The following is a 15000-nucleotide window of genomic DNA, read 5'->3' on the forward strand; positions in this document are numbered from 1 at the left end:
TCCTAGTGCTGGATTTTAGGCGAGTACTGTTGCAGCTTGTACACACACTGCACTTTTAAGCACATTTCTCTCAATATCAGCAATGTTTTTGGCATTAGCCCTCTTTCGTGGCATGGGCACTAAGCTGCTATCTTACACGTTGTAAAGATTCAGGACTGTGATGTAATCTGCTGAAACGATCTCCATTCATAATTGAACACATTTTTTTTACAACGTCTGATTCTGGTCTGCGAGAGCAAAATCAAGCTGAATGTTTTTGCCCGACAGACATTTCTGCGTTGTTGTATCCAGACGTGAAGAACGCTATGTGTGGCGGCATGTGGCAGTTTTTCCCCCCGACTTCACGTGTGTGTTTAGATAAACAAGACAGACGGGAAGACAGAAAGATTCGTATCCGTGCGCACGATAAGAATCGAAATGTTGAATAATTGCACTGGGTTAGCTTCGTGGGTACGAGTATTCGTGAGTTTTGGAACTCTGCGGTCGACCGGGGCCTGGTTTTACCACTTTACCGCTCGACCCTTCCCTCCTGCAGGCTCGGAGTTCTGGAATGTTCTATCCTTCGTGCATTGCTTCTGACAAGCTGAAACAATGTCAGCTTGCTTTTGCTGACTGGAGATGTTTTTTTTCCATCAAATTTTTGGAGATTGCAGAACTGGACAGTGGGCAGATAACTGAGGTTGTGTGTGAGCCTCCGCTTCTGGCTCAGTGTGTGTGTGTGTGTGTGTGTGTGTGTGTGCATTAATGAGCAGCTGAAGACTAGACTTGGCTCCTCTGTACGGCTCCATTGCCAGTCCTAGATCCTGTTTTTAGTTATTCTTTAACCAGCATTCCTGGAGTGAATCCACTGTATTCAGGGAAACTTTGTTTTTTTTTTCTCCACCATCGCATTCGTGTATGCCATGAATAAAGAGAGAAATGTGGAAAAATAGTAACTCATGTCTTCATCATTAACACTTGAATCAGTTTTTGTTGCTAAATGGCTTCCATTATTACTCGCTCAGTACTCAAATCGACCCGTTTGCTTCTGTGTATCAGTGTTTTTAGTTGGATCACAGGCACCAGCTCGTATTTGTGGATCCTATAAAACTTTAAATATAACTCTAACAGGATAAAAAATACATGCCATTTGTTAATCCATGGAAAATCATTAGTGTTGGGAAACTTCCGGAGGTCCTATGCAAGTCTAATCAAAGTATTGGGAATCATAATGAGGTGGGGAGGTGGTTGCTTAGAGTTTAAAACATTGGACTTCGGATCTAAAGGGAATAAGTTCCAATCCCAGACACTGCTAGTGCTACTCCTGGGTCCTTGAGCAAGGCCCTTAACCCCGTAGCTGCTCAGTTGTATGGATGAGTAAATGTCAGGATGAGGGCATCTGCCAAATTATGGGAGATGGTACAGCTCTGGGTTACTGATCAAAAAGTTTGGGGTTAAAACCCGGGTATTGCCAAGATGTCACTCTTGGGGCCAAGCTGTCACTCATTAACCCTCTGTGCTCCTTGCAAAAGGCTTTTTTTCTTGGGGAAACATAAATTATTCATAAATGTAAAATAAATCAATAATTGCCATTCATGTCTTTAACCATGATGTATGAATATACAGGAATATCACTGACTCACTTATTTACTTACTCCTGATCAGAAGGTTATGAGTTCAAATCCCAACACTGTCAAACTGCTACTGCTGGGCCCCTCAGCAAGGCCATTAACCCTTGATTGCCCCGTTATATGAGACTTGAGTGAACTTGCAGCATTTCGGTCTTGATTTCGGATTGTCTTTTTGCACCTCAAAAGTATACCATTGTAACTACTAAAACACCTCATCAAACATTTACGCCATTTAGCAAACATCCAGAGTGATGATATCATTCATAAAACTGAGTAGATATGGGGTCAAGGGCCTTACTAAGGGGCCCAGGAGTGGCCGCTTGGTGTGGCTGAGACTTGAACTTATGACTTTTAAATCCAAATGCCTTAACCATTAAGCTACCACCTCCCTATCACCGTAGATCGGCTAGCTAGCTTCACTTCGGTGATAAATTGACTAAGATGGGGGGAAAAAATTAGTATTTTAGACATGTGTAGGAATAAAAGGTGACTGGGGTGAATTTATTTGGAATGGAAAAAGGAATTAAAATTGAACTCAGAGTTTAGAAGATTTAGAGGTCAGATTGTATCACCCGGTGAAGTGTTTGTGATATCTTGAGGTCATGATGTTAATATAATCACCGTAAAGCCGAGTCTCAGCCCGTTGCCCAGGCTGTGTGAGAAACAGGGCGAGTAAAAAAAGCTAGATGAAGCTGTAAGCATGTTTTTTTCTGTGTGTGTGTGTGTGTTTGCGAAGTGGCGCCACTATTGAGAGGCAGGCTCTGGGGAGCCCAGCGCTAAACTTGATCAAACCGGTCTATTTGTCTTAAAGCTCCGGAGACCTGCCTCACTTCCTGTTGTGTAATGCCGCCTGTTCCACGTCTCTGACACAGAGTAGCCAGGCCAGACCTTTCCAACCCAGAGAGAGAGAGAGAGAGAGAGCGAGAGAAAGAAAGAAAACAGCATTCTGCTGGCACACAGCACATTCCTGTTTGAATATGCTGCTGTCCTTTTTGGAACATTCCCTTCCTACTTTTTTTTATTTCCAAACCCTGAGCTTGATCAAGAATTTTCTTAAACAGCCCAAGGCTAGCTGCTGACTGAAAAAATTATACCCGAGATCTTCTCCTTCCCATATTTTCATTCATTTTGACTCATTAAATCTGTTTTTCTTGGCAGAACGCCTTACACAGCTGGCTGGTTTCCATTCGGCCGTAACAAACACCCCATACGTGCATAAAACGTATATTACACAAAGGGAGTCCATTATTGCGTTATTACATCCGTATTTTACATACACGTCATGTCGCTTTCTCTCAACGAAATCAGATGATCGCTTTTCAACACCTACTTCTGTACATTTCTCCACTTCTGTGACGGAGCGGTGTTCCGGGTCCATTTTTTTCCTGTAGCCAATCGGGTGACAAAGCTGTTCGGTTCTCGGTTCTGATTGGTTGGAAGGTGTTTACGTTTATGTAACCAGCTCTGAGAGCTACTACAACATATAACACAAATGACAGGGTTTATAAATACTATATAGTATAGTATAAGTGCGCTGCTGTTTCTATAGTAACAGCATTGCTTTAGTTGAATGGCAGATTTATATAATTAAGTACTAATAGTAGAAAAAAAAGTATAATCTTTGCTATTAGGAAGATTTCTGTAAGGAAATGTTTTAATCTCCAGATGTTTTTTTTTTTTTATGTTGAATGAAATAATGACCATTTATAGCTGCTATAACATAAGTGATACTGTATAAAGCGTGAGCTAGGATGTTATTAGGTTTGCTGTTTCCTGACCTACTGTTTTCTCCCCAGGAACACACCGACTCCCGATATTTACCCGAAAATTCTCGTGAGGTGAAAAGCTACAGATTCAAGCTGACGACAGTGGTTAAAGGTTGGAAATCCAAATTCACCAAAGTCCAAATCCACTAAAGCAAAACAACTCATCAGTAAGTAGTTTTAGTTTAAATTGGCTAGCGAATATAAATAAAAATACATATGATGAACAACACTATATGGACAAAAGTTTGTGGACACATTAGCATGCCATGTTTAGTCACTATATTTCCTGTTATAATAACCTTCACTTGAGATTCACTTGGTGTTCAATATGGTTGAGGCTGTTATAGCAGGCCACTCAAGATCTTCCCCTCCAACCCATGTAAAGCAGATTTTCATGGAGCTGGAACAGGTTTCTCCTAGTTCAAGTTAAAATGTAAGGCTATCACATCCAAAGACGTTCTGTACAATTGTCTGCCTGCAACATTTAGTCGGGAAAGTCAGGTGTCCCAATACTTTTGTCCATATAGTGTATAAAACCGTAACCTCCAATACGTGGTTTTTGTGAATACCATTATGGCTGACTCTGAGGTAAAATGTTTTAGTATCACGTATAAAACAATGCAAATATGAACACATTTTATCTTAGAACCTGTATATACACACAGTTAGTCCCCGAGTTACACTGGAGATACAGTCTGATGACCGCATGGTCTCTTGAAAAGTCGAGACATGGCTTAAACTACCCAGTACTCTTGAAGAATGATGATCAGTATGGAATAGTATGCTGTAATATTTCAATAATTTACCATATTACAGTACATTATTTAGTAAAACAAAGCAATTGACAGTACCGTACTGTATAAATTATATAGTATATGTGGCCTTCCATGCTAAATTTTACAATAATGTCGTCATCGTGAGATCGAAAAATCACAAGTGGAGCCATTGTAACTCTGGGAATAATCTGTACTGTAAAAAGGAGTAACCCTTTTGGCTTTTTAAATAGTTTTAAGGCTTACTCTGAGGTAAAAATTTCTCTGTATCATGTAAAATAACATGTAACGACAAACACAGTTTAGCTTATATCTTATTTTACATGTTACTAAGAAATTTTTACTTTAGAGTAAACCATAAAATTATTTAAAAAGCCAAAAGGATAAATTGTACATTGGTCATGTTGATAAGCGTATTAGAAACGTAAAAAAAAAAAAAAGTATGAATTTACGGTACATTTAGAACAGTAAATTGCGATTAATTAACGGGTTAACTCATGACAATCATGTGATTAATCGCAACTTAATCACACTTTCCTTTTTGTTGTAAATGTACCATGAATTAATACTTTTTTAACAGTATTAATTTACTATATAAATACTATATAAATAAATATAAATACTAATAAACAGTATTTTTAAAAGTATTAATTCATGGTACATTTACAACAAAAAAGAAAGTGTGATTAAGTTGCGATTAATCACATGATTGTCATGAGTTAACCCGTTAATTAATCACAACTTAATCACCCTTTTTTTTTACTGTTCTAAATGTACCGTAAATTCATATATTTTTATTTTTTTTACGTTTTTAATACGCTTATCAACATGACCAATGTACAATTATGGATGCTTTATACAAATATATGTTTATTATTAGTAAAACCAAACTCAACATAGAGCATGAAGACAAAATATTATTGTGCTTTAATTTACCTAAATCATCACGAGACCACATGGAACTTTTGCTATGTTTCCGCACCGACGGTTTTATTCGCCGGACGTTTGCTTACGTGCTTGATTTGAGACTTGGCACGTCGGTAAAATAAATGTTTTATTAACGAATTTTATATACATGTTTGACTCATACAATGTCTTTTTTAAACCGCGAGCTTGTTTTTCCTCGAATCGCCTTTCCCTAACGTGTTTGTACTTACGCCTATTTTGAATAAGCGCTGTCCAAATAAGATTGTACGACCCCAAAAATATTCCATTAACCTCTCAGAGGATTGCGAGCGCCACTCAGGCAGCATGCTGAGAGCGGGTGGCCTGTGGCTTCTGAGGGCTGGGCACATGTGGTAAAGAGGCTAATGCATTTGTGTGGAGAGATCGAAGCGGAGCAGTGTACCTCCCCCTGTCATCCATCTCTCATCTCCCCCTTCTATACCTCTCTTCCTGGTTGAGTGGATGCGGAGCGCCACACATGCACTCACACCCTCTTTCCACCTCCCACACACACACACACACACACACACACACACACACACACATTGGGGGGAAAAACCCTGAGCGCTCAACCTCATCTTGTTTGGCTGCACTCACTCCTACATGCACAAACAGATGCACATTTCTGCCCTTAAGAATATAAGTGATAGAAAGAGCAAGAATTGAACATTAATATACCACACACAAACAAACACACACACACACACACACACACACCGTTTTAACCCCCGTCCCGATTGCTAGCACAGTTAGCAAAGAATCATGCCTAGAACTTCTTCTCTGGCTGTCCATTTTTAACACGTCATATTAAGTAGTAGAGATGTAGGTGCATATGTCAGCATCCCAGAATGCAACACAGAGCAAGTTAGCGATCTACGGCAGCGGCAGTGGTGTTAGCATGGAATTCGGAGCGTTGGTGGTTGAGGGGCAGTTTCGTGGCGTGGAGAGATAAAGCCTAGTCCTACACTGAAATGCCACTTTAAACCAGATTAACAGAAATCTGCTTTTCTCTGTTATATTTTTTTAGTCTTAAGACCATAAGTGTGGTCCAGAATTCAACAGGCTGATTTTATGGAGAAGGACTAGAGCTAGTTTAAGATTAAATTGTGGCTTGAATTAGATTTACCAGGAGTGCAGAGGTGAGAAAGCAGAACAGACGGAAGCATCAGTGTCCGATTTTTTTTTGCACCACGGAGCAGTTTCACGCAAGGCCATTTTCCCATGAACCCTTAGTGCTCACAAAGTGTATGTTACTATTATACATATAATAATTATTACAAACAGATTGAACATGCGACTCATCTGACCATGATACAGAATACTGATTGTTCATGAACGATTCATTCATTTTGATTGACTCTTTAATGTGACTCTGAAGAACAAGTAGTACAAAGAGTGATTCGTTCATTTTCTCTCCAGAATCGAGTAGTTTACCTCTCGACTCTTCTAGTCCGAGTCGCTCGTTCTTTTAATCAAGTGACTCCCGTATACGTTATGCACTGCATTACACAGGAAAGAGAATTAAGCAGTTCATCTCATGAGTCGGAGTCGTTCGTTCTATTATCACATGACTCCCATAGACTATATGAAGGTATTTAAAGGAGTAAAGGAATGTAATGAACTAAATGTGATGAACGAGATTTAAAGAACCAAGTCACTAAAAATGATCCGATCTTTCCATCACTGACACAGAATCAGTGTGAGATTCATTAATAGATGCATAGAAGTAAAAAAAAAAAACGGAAACAAAGAAAAAAAAATTATATGGTCACTTTTTTAACAGCACAGTAAAATTATTTCTTCGCATATCGCAGTGATGTTTGGAAGCAGGGGTCAGAGCACTGGGTCAACCAAGACACAGCGCCCCTAGAGGACAGAGGGTTAAGGGCCTTGCTCAAGGGCGCCGTGAGCGGCAGCTTGGTCATACTGGGGCTTGAGCCCCTGACCTTCCAATCAGTGGATAAAATGAAGATAAAATAGTGATCCATGGCCTGGTACCGGTCCACAGCCTGGTAGTTGGGGAGCTGTGGACTAAATCACTGCCGCATCGGAAACCGTTAAATAACCAGAACACGTCTACTGCGAGATATTATAATGGAAGCATACATTTTTTTTTTTTATTATTCAGATATTAATTAGAAGCAGTTTCAAATACGAGCCATGAATTATTCCACTAGAGACTCAAACGTGTGCATGTACGAGTATAGAATGTGCACCTGTGCGTTTACAGTGCATCAGATTTGTTCCACCACCCGGAATATAATATCCAAAAAGTTCAACTTCGGGAAATAAAAAAAACCCCTGAATCTCACTGGAACTCTATACAGCAGCTTCTTTTTCTGTAACGGAGCTGCTTTTGAGAGGGTCAGCGTTACCTGATTCAGGATTCAGGTCAGGAGGAATGAAGCCAGGAATGCCTGGTGCAGAAGAACCAACATGCTTCAAATTACAGGCTGCCCTTTTTTTTCCTCCCTCTACCTAAAAAACAGCTAGGCATTGTTAATTTTTTCAATCCTGCACTTGAGTTTCTTCTGTGCATGAAGCTCGGCGGCTCGGGTTACGGCGTATATGAAAGCGGAGATCGAGAGGTACATGTGTACAGGCTACTTAATCCTGTCGGAGGGACGGGAGAGAGAAATGTGTAGGGTAGAAACGACAGGGAAAGACATGCACGTGGTATACCGATGCGTTCTGAGACGAGCAGCAGTCTGTGTTTGCGTTCAAGCCTCGGGTTATTTCTACAACTCCGCTCAGCTAGGGTCACACTCTCTCTCTCTCTCTCTCTATCTATCTATCTATCCATCTATCTATCTATCTGGGTGTGTACCAGAGAAAGGAATATTTAGATAGAAAAAGGACACCGAAATTTTACCTCGAAAAAATGCTCAGGAACGAATTACTACTCTGATCACATCTCACTGGATCTTTACACTAGTTTTTTTCATTTAATTTTTTATTGTACGTAATATTTTAACCCTCATACCTACATTTTTCCTACATTTGAACATTCATCTTTTTTAATTGTATTTTCTTCTCCATATATATTCGCCATAAAATGTTTATCTTTATATATTACTATTTTTTATCATTTTTATTATACTTCTTTCTCACCATATATTCTATTTATATTTCCCCTCTCTATATTATACATGTATTATTGTTACTACATTTTTGAAAGTTTTCCTTAATAATACATTTTTAGATTTTTTTTTAAATACTTTTGCCTCCTTATATCACTATATATTCTATTAATATTTTCCCCTCTATATATTGTACATTTATTATATATATATTTAGATTTCTATTGTTTTTTTTAATAACTTTTAGAAAAGAAATTTCATATATACATATTTTTTTTTCTCTCAATATATTAGATTTTTTTACAATATACATCCTCTATATAAATGTTATATTTTATAATATATATTTAGATCTATATATTTATTGTACATTTTTATTTGTATTTTTTTAAATCAGTATTTTTAGTTTTTATTATATTTCATCTTCACCTTTTTCTCCTGATGTTTTAGCAACGCCGTATGTAACCGTTAAGGACAATAAAGTACTTGGCAAAAATTAAAAAAAAGAGAGAAAGGAGAGAGTAGACAACAGCTTGGGTTCCCTACACTCCATCTACGAGCCCTCACACATCCAGCAAGGTCACATGACCGCGGTGAAATCCTGTCCCGAGCTCACAGAGGAAAGTTGGCACCTAACGTCCAGCGCCCGGCCGCCAACTCGCACCTCGGCATCCGCACATAAGAGGTGCGGCAAAGGCCAGAGAGATGTGGGGAATCGGGAAAACCCTATTTAACCCATTCCATCCCCGATACCTCACCTTTCACACACACACACACACTCATCACCACCAGCCATTTACATTTAGACTTTGCAAGTTAATTCTGTGCCGTGTTGTTCGATGGAACACTTTGGTCCTGGAGAAACATGGTTTCGTGTCCCTGTGTACGCTACAAACTGCATATATCTGAAATGACAAATCCACATGACTCCATGAATAATAACCAAAAAGGCTTAACGGATGAAAAACATCCCATAATATGAAGCTCCAGAGGTTAGTTTTTTTTATACCAGGTGGAATAACCTGATCCGTCTTTTCCACCTCCACGTACGCAAGATTCCCAAATTAAATTTTACATAAATATCATAGTATTGACTATGAATTCATTACAAATTCTAGTGAAACCTGGAATATTTGTTATATTCCCAGTGTTATAATAAACACTGATATGATATCCAATCTGAGGAGAAAAAAAACAAACATTTGGAGCTCACTTTCCGAAACCAAAAGCTACTTTCGACACGCAGCGATGCCGAGTGAATGAGGATTCTGGAGGAGATGTAGATGTCGTGGAGCCTTTCTTGAGACTTTATCTCCAAGACACCACTAAAATCTAAGCCAAGTCCCGACTTCGGAACGTCTTTAACGTTTACATTATCCTTCTTGACGTACATCTGTTATACCAGCAGGAATCTTAACCCACGACCTTCCGATCAGAAGTCCAACATCTTCTTCACTACCATGATGTCCAGTCTTATGGGAAAAAAGAGAACCAGTCCGATTTTGCGTTTGAAAAAAAACGAGCTTCTGAACGAACTCTGGCATAGAGGTCGGTGCAAATGCTGGTGACAAAATCCCAGAATGCAGTTCAAGCTGTATTGAGTTATGCCGTTTGGCAGGATAGTGATACATCGATGGAGGTTGCTGATGGCCTCCACATGAGATGAGGACGTGAGTGAGCTAAAGAGAGTAGCATACTAAAGCACCGCTGCATCTGTCTGTTTATACAGGCTAAATCAGCCTGGCACCACTGTCGAGAGCTGTAAATCAATGAAAGAATCTTGACTCCCATTGACGATAGAATGTTAATTATAAACATTAATATGCAACTGTGGCTTTTTCCAGGCACAAGAAGAATCAGAAATAAATCCAAACACACTCACTGAAACATTCCCATCTCCCCAGGAGTTGTTTGCTAAGCCAGCATGCCCATGTGCCTTACTCAGGCAGAACTCACACTGCACACTCACTTTTCACAAAGCAAAGTCAAACGGTGACTCACAGATTCCTCCTGGGCTTTTTTCCAGGGACCGGGAAACTGACTGGCATTACACACCGAATACGCACCTCTCCGTCTTTCTCTCTTTCTCAATCCTACCAACATCTGAGCCTTCCTTCGCTACACCACCGCCGGAACCTGAGCACCTCTAACCTCAATCACACGTGTCCCGAGACGGGAGGTACCTCGGTCGCACCTCGGGAAAAAACTTCAAAGGATGAATAAAAAGTCAGCGACACCTCTCGCGGCGTCGAGAAGGAGCTGGCTGCTTTATTTTAAACGCCCCTGCGAGCTGCAGGTGGTCTTTTACGACAATTCCTGTCGCGATATAGCAAATCGGATCTTGTGAAAATCACAATATGCGTAGGTATCGTGAGCGCGGGTGTGAGCGCTCCACGGCGGGCGAGACGACGCGAACGAAAATGTTTGTAGCTTTTAGGCTGCGAATTCTCCCTCTCTCTCTTTCTCTCTCTCTGGGACTGGTCAAGGGGCCAGCAGGCTATTCAAAGCCTGTGTGCTAAAAGAAGGGGAGGGGTGGAGAGAGAGGGAGGAAGACGGGGGTGGTGGAGGAGAAGAAAAGCTGAAGAGCTTCGAATGGTGGTGAGGAATGTTTTAAAAGTGTCTGTGTGATGCGATGGGGGCAGGAGGAGGGGGGTGGGGGAATAAAAGGGGGGCGAGAGAGAGAGAGAGAGAGAGAGAGAGAGAGAGAGAGAGAGAGAGAGAGAGAGAGAGAGAGAGAGAGAGAGAGAAAGGGAAGGATGGAGTTGGTAGGAAAGGAAAAAGGAGGGACGAAATGGCATGTCTGATATGCATAACAGAGACCACGTATTTTGGAAAAGACTTTTACCATTTATACCGTTTTTTTTACGGCTTGGGGGGGAGGAAGCAAGCAAGCAAGCGACGTTCCTGAGAGAAACGGGATGATGCTTTTGAGTATAAAAACCGGGGTTGTGTTTCTGACTAATTGCTGAAGCTTTCCCCTAACATGCAAAAAAAACAAAAAGCATCCATTTTGTGCGGCTGTAAACAATATAACAGCAGACGAGCATCAGAATAATTATTACCATTAATATTAAATCAGCAATAATCATTTCTAGCCCGAATCAACAGATTTCAGCTCTCGATATCAGCTCATATATATTATATATACACACATATATATGCTAAAGCATTCCTTATTATATCCCCTCAATTAAATCAATCAAATCAAATTCGAATTCCGCCGAGATACAAATCCCAAGTCGTCCTTTTTTCTCATTTTTTAATTATATAAATATCAACTTTTAATGTTTACTGTAAGAATATAAAACAATTTGAGATTTCTCCTTTTTCCTCTTTACAAATACATACAGTACATTTAAAACACAGTAGCTCTTCAGCAGGACTCGGCACATCATATCATATCACACAGGCCTGATACGCGATGCTTCTTACCCGAAATAGGGACCCACCCAAAAAAAAAAAAAAAAAAAGAAAAAAAAAAACTAAACAAAAAATTGCTTCCGGATCAATTTTGAAACATTTAGCTCGATTGACCAAAAAAAAAAAAAAAAAAAAAAAAAAAAAAAAAAAAAAAAAAGGGGAAAAAAAAAAAATACAGTATGCTGTCGTTTTTTTTTGGTGTTGTGACCTCTAGTCTATCGAGGAAGCGAATAATAAAAACAATAATAACGTGACTGTAGAATTAGCTACTGACGTGGATATTCCTTCAGTTCGGAAATAAAAAAAAATAAGAAAAAAAACAACAAAAAAATCTTCACTTCAATTTGAAGTACGATGCTCTGAAGTAAAATGCTCTGAATAACAGCCGTTAATTTGTTAATTAAACAACATCTGCTTACATAAGCATGAATACATCAGCAGAGCGGACCTCTTATTCAAAGCTTGAATCAGAAAAAGGCTTTCGCAAAGGCCTTCATTCCAAAACTAAACAGGATGAAAAATATATTTATATATTTATAGATATAAAAAGCTCTTTGTATACAAACCAGTATTCATCCGTCTTTGCATAAACTCAATTCAGTCCGAGCTAAAAAAAAAAAAACAAACAAAAAAAAAAAAAACAATCTGTGCTTTGACTCTTCGCCTCATTTCAGTCTTTTGTTGGTCAATTCGGGCAAAAAAAAAAAAAAAATTAACAAAAGGTAGTTAAGCCATTCCGTTTTCTTTTTCTTTCTTTTTTTTATGCTATTCTCAGGCAAAGATTGAGCAGGGGGGAGGGGGTTTCTGCTTCCTAGGCACAATTTATCTCTTTATCAGTCTTCCTCTTTTTTTTTGTTTTTTAATTTGAGGATAAGATTTTTTTTTTTTTTTTTTACGCAGGTACGAGGTAGCCGAAACGCTTAAGTAGGGAAAGATATGATAAAGGCTAGAATCGCAACCGGTTAAGGATTACAACTTTTTTTGTACAGTGTCGCACAACGCTGACTGATCAGATGGGTTAATAAAACGCCAGATGAAATACTGTTTGTGTTTGTCGTTAATCCACGCCGGATTTCCCCCCACGTTTAGAATAATGTAAACTCCCCACCCACGTCACGCCCCTCCCCCTCCCCTGCACAAATCTCACCCGAGTTTTACCGCACTTTCTCGCTTTCAGTCATCTGCCAAAGGCCCAGGTTCAAAACTTTAAGGCAGGGGAGCTGCGTTATCCTCTCCAGTCCCCTCTTAGTAATTTTTGTACATCCATACAAATCGATGCCGGTCAGCTGGGTCAGATGGTCCGCTATGAGCTCCAGGCCTTTGTCTGTAATCCGTACGCATTGGCCAATGTTCAGAGTCCTCAACTCGTGCATCTGGCGCACCATCCGGTTGATGCCGTCGTCGCTTATGTGGCACGAGCACAACGACAGGGACTTGAGCTGGTACAGGCCCTGGGCGACGTACGCCAGACTCTGGTCGCCGATCTTGTCGCAGAACGACACGTCCAAGCCGGAAAGCCGTAGCGTCCCCATGGCGAGATGCATGAGTCCCGTGTCGCTGATATTGTCGCACGAGCGCAGGTTAAGGCTCCACAGGCTGGTCATGTGGGACAGGTGGATCATACCGGCGTCCGAGATACCCCCGCAGAAGCTCAGGTTGAGAACTTTGAGTCTAGTCAGACCTTTGGAGATGTGCTTGAGAGACAGGTCTGTGAGTTTTTGACAGTCCTGAAGCGTTAGGTACTCCAGGCTGAGGCATCCCTCAGCTGCGCTCCGGGTCATGCCCGCGAGGTGTCCGATGCCCACGTCGGAGACGTGCCTGCAGCTTCGGAGGTTCAGGCTCTTGAGCCTGTGCAAGCCCCACGCGATCAGGAGCAAGCCGGTGTTCGTGATGTTGCTGCAACCCCCTAACTCTAGCACCTCCAAGTTCTTCAGGTACTGAGCTATCCTGCCCAAGCTGGAGTCCGTAATCTGCTTGCACAGGCTCAGGTTGAGAACCCGTAATGAGGAGATCTCCTGGACGAAAGCGTGCCCCAGGCCGTTGTCAGTCAGGTTGTAGCAGCCGCTCAGGTTCAGGCTCTCGATGTTCGGCATGCCCTGGATCACATAGCTCAGGCTGCGCCTCAGGCTCAGGATCTGCACCCGCCGGATGCCCCGGGCCTGAAGGCTGGGGAACAGGGACGGGTTGGCCCTTCTGAGATGAAGCTTGGCTTCCACCCCCCTCCACACCGACTTGTGGTAGGACGCGTCTCTCCACGCCGTGCACACTTGGGCCACTCTGCCTTTGTCCCTCACGTCCAAGTAGCTGAAGATCATGGCCAAAATCTCAGGAAAGAGACACGAGACGTGCGTCTCCATCTTAAACAAACACACACACACACACACACGCGCGCGCGCGCGCGCCTGGGCAGAGGGAAGAGAAGAAGAAGACGTGCACGCGACCCACAAGTTCACTTCCCTTCCCAGCTCAAGGAAAGAAGGAGGAGGGGGTTTAAGGAATTACAATAAATAATTATAATAATTAAGGAAATCCTCCGTTGCTTTTCCTTCTCTCTTTTTTTTCTACATTTAAGTGTGTGGAAATGGGTCGATTCCCGGGGCGCGCGCTGGAGGTCTGCAAAAAAAAAAAAAAAAAAAAAAGAACGATAGGAAAAGGGGTTAAGAGAGAAGGAACGGAAAATAAAGATTTTTTACTATTATTATTAAATAAAAATAAATAAATCTTTCCAACACGAACCGGTAGTGAAATTGGAGCGGGAAGCGGTCGGTCAGTTGGTGGGTTTCTCACACGACGCTGCCCGTATCGGCTCCGCGCGAGGATCCAGTCGGTCGTACATTTTTCCTCCTTCGTCCCTCCGAACTAAAACGTTGATCACAAATTAAGCCTGGAGCCGGTGACCCAAAGAAAAAAAGGAGGACAGAAAGAAAGCAAGCACGCCGGAGCTCGGAGTTTTCCGCTCTCGCCTGTGCGCTCCGCTCGCACGCATTGCCGAGCCGAGGGGCTTCCTGCTGCCTTTGTCTGATCTTTTCAAACTGACTTGCCAGGGCCGCCTGCACCGCTCTGCTCTGTGGGGGTGGGCGGAGCAGACTCAAAAAAATCCGACTCGCAATACTTCCGCGACACAAACCCACAAAATTCGAAATCCCCCCCTATACACATTTGTCCACCTCCCAAACGTGTGCGTTCCGTTTGCGAGCACGTTTGACTACAATAAACGCGTTCGATCGGATCTGGATCCACCCCTTTCTCATGCGGAAATGGTTTCTCCCAACTCAGCTGGAACAGTAAGAATAGTTCCCCTGGAAACCAACTTCTTACAATTCAGTTCACTTTACCTTTAACCCTTAACCTGCCGGCCCGAAACCTAAACTGTCTTTATCTATTCATTTATCTTTTGTCCACAAGG

The 15000-nt window shown here is 41.5% G+C and overlaps 2 protein-coding genes across 3 annotated transcripts in view; one reads left to right on the top strand and one right to left on the bottom strand.

Moving 5' to 3' along the window:
* Nucleotides 1-15000, top strand: part of wnt5b (wingless-type MMTV integration site family, member 5b) — a 118889-nt gene that overhangs the window by 57984 nt on the left and 45905 nt on the right. For both annotated transcript variants that reach the window (XM_083528018.1, XM_083528019.1), the window contains exon 2: nucleotides 3407-3543. The gene's annotated coding sequence lies outside the window, so the exon portion shown is untranslated. The remainder of the gene's footprint in view (nucleotides 1-3406; nucleotides 3544-15000) is intronic.
* Nucleotides 11417-14764, bottom strand: fbxl14b (F-box and leucine-rich repeat protein 14b). Its single transcript, XM_083527771.1, has 2 exons — nucleotides 14331-14764; nucleotides 11417-14207 (listed from the first exon to the last, which is right to left on the bottom strand). Exon 2 carries the CDS (start codon nucleotides 13949-13951, stop codon nucleotides 12749-12751), a length of 1203 nt encoding a protein of 400 aa, XP_083383897.1. The 5' UTR covers nucleotides 13952-14207; nucleotides 14331-14764; the 3' UTR covers nucleotides 11417-12748.

This window comes from Silurus aristotelis, assembly GCF_946808225.1.
Source record: "Silurus aristotelis genome assembly, chromosome: 24".
Lineage (NCBI taxonomy): Eukaryota > Metazoa > Chordata > Actinopteri > Siluriformes > Siluridae > Silurus > Silurus aristotelis.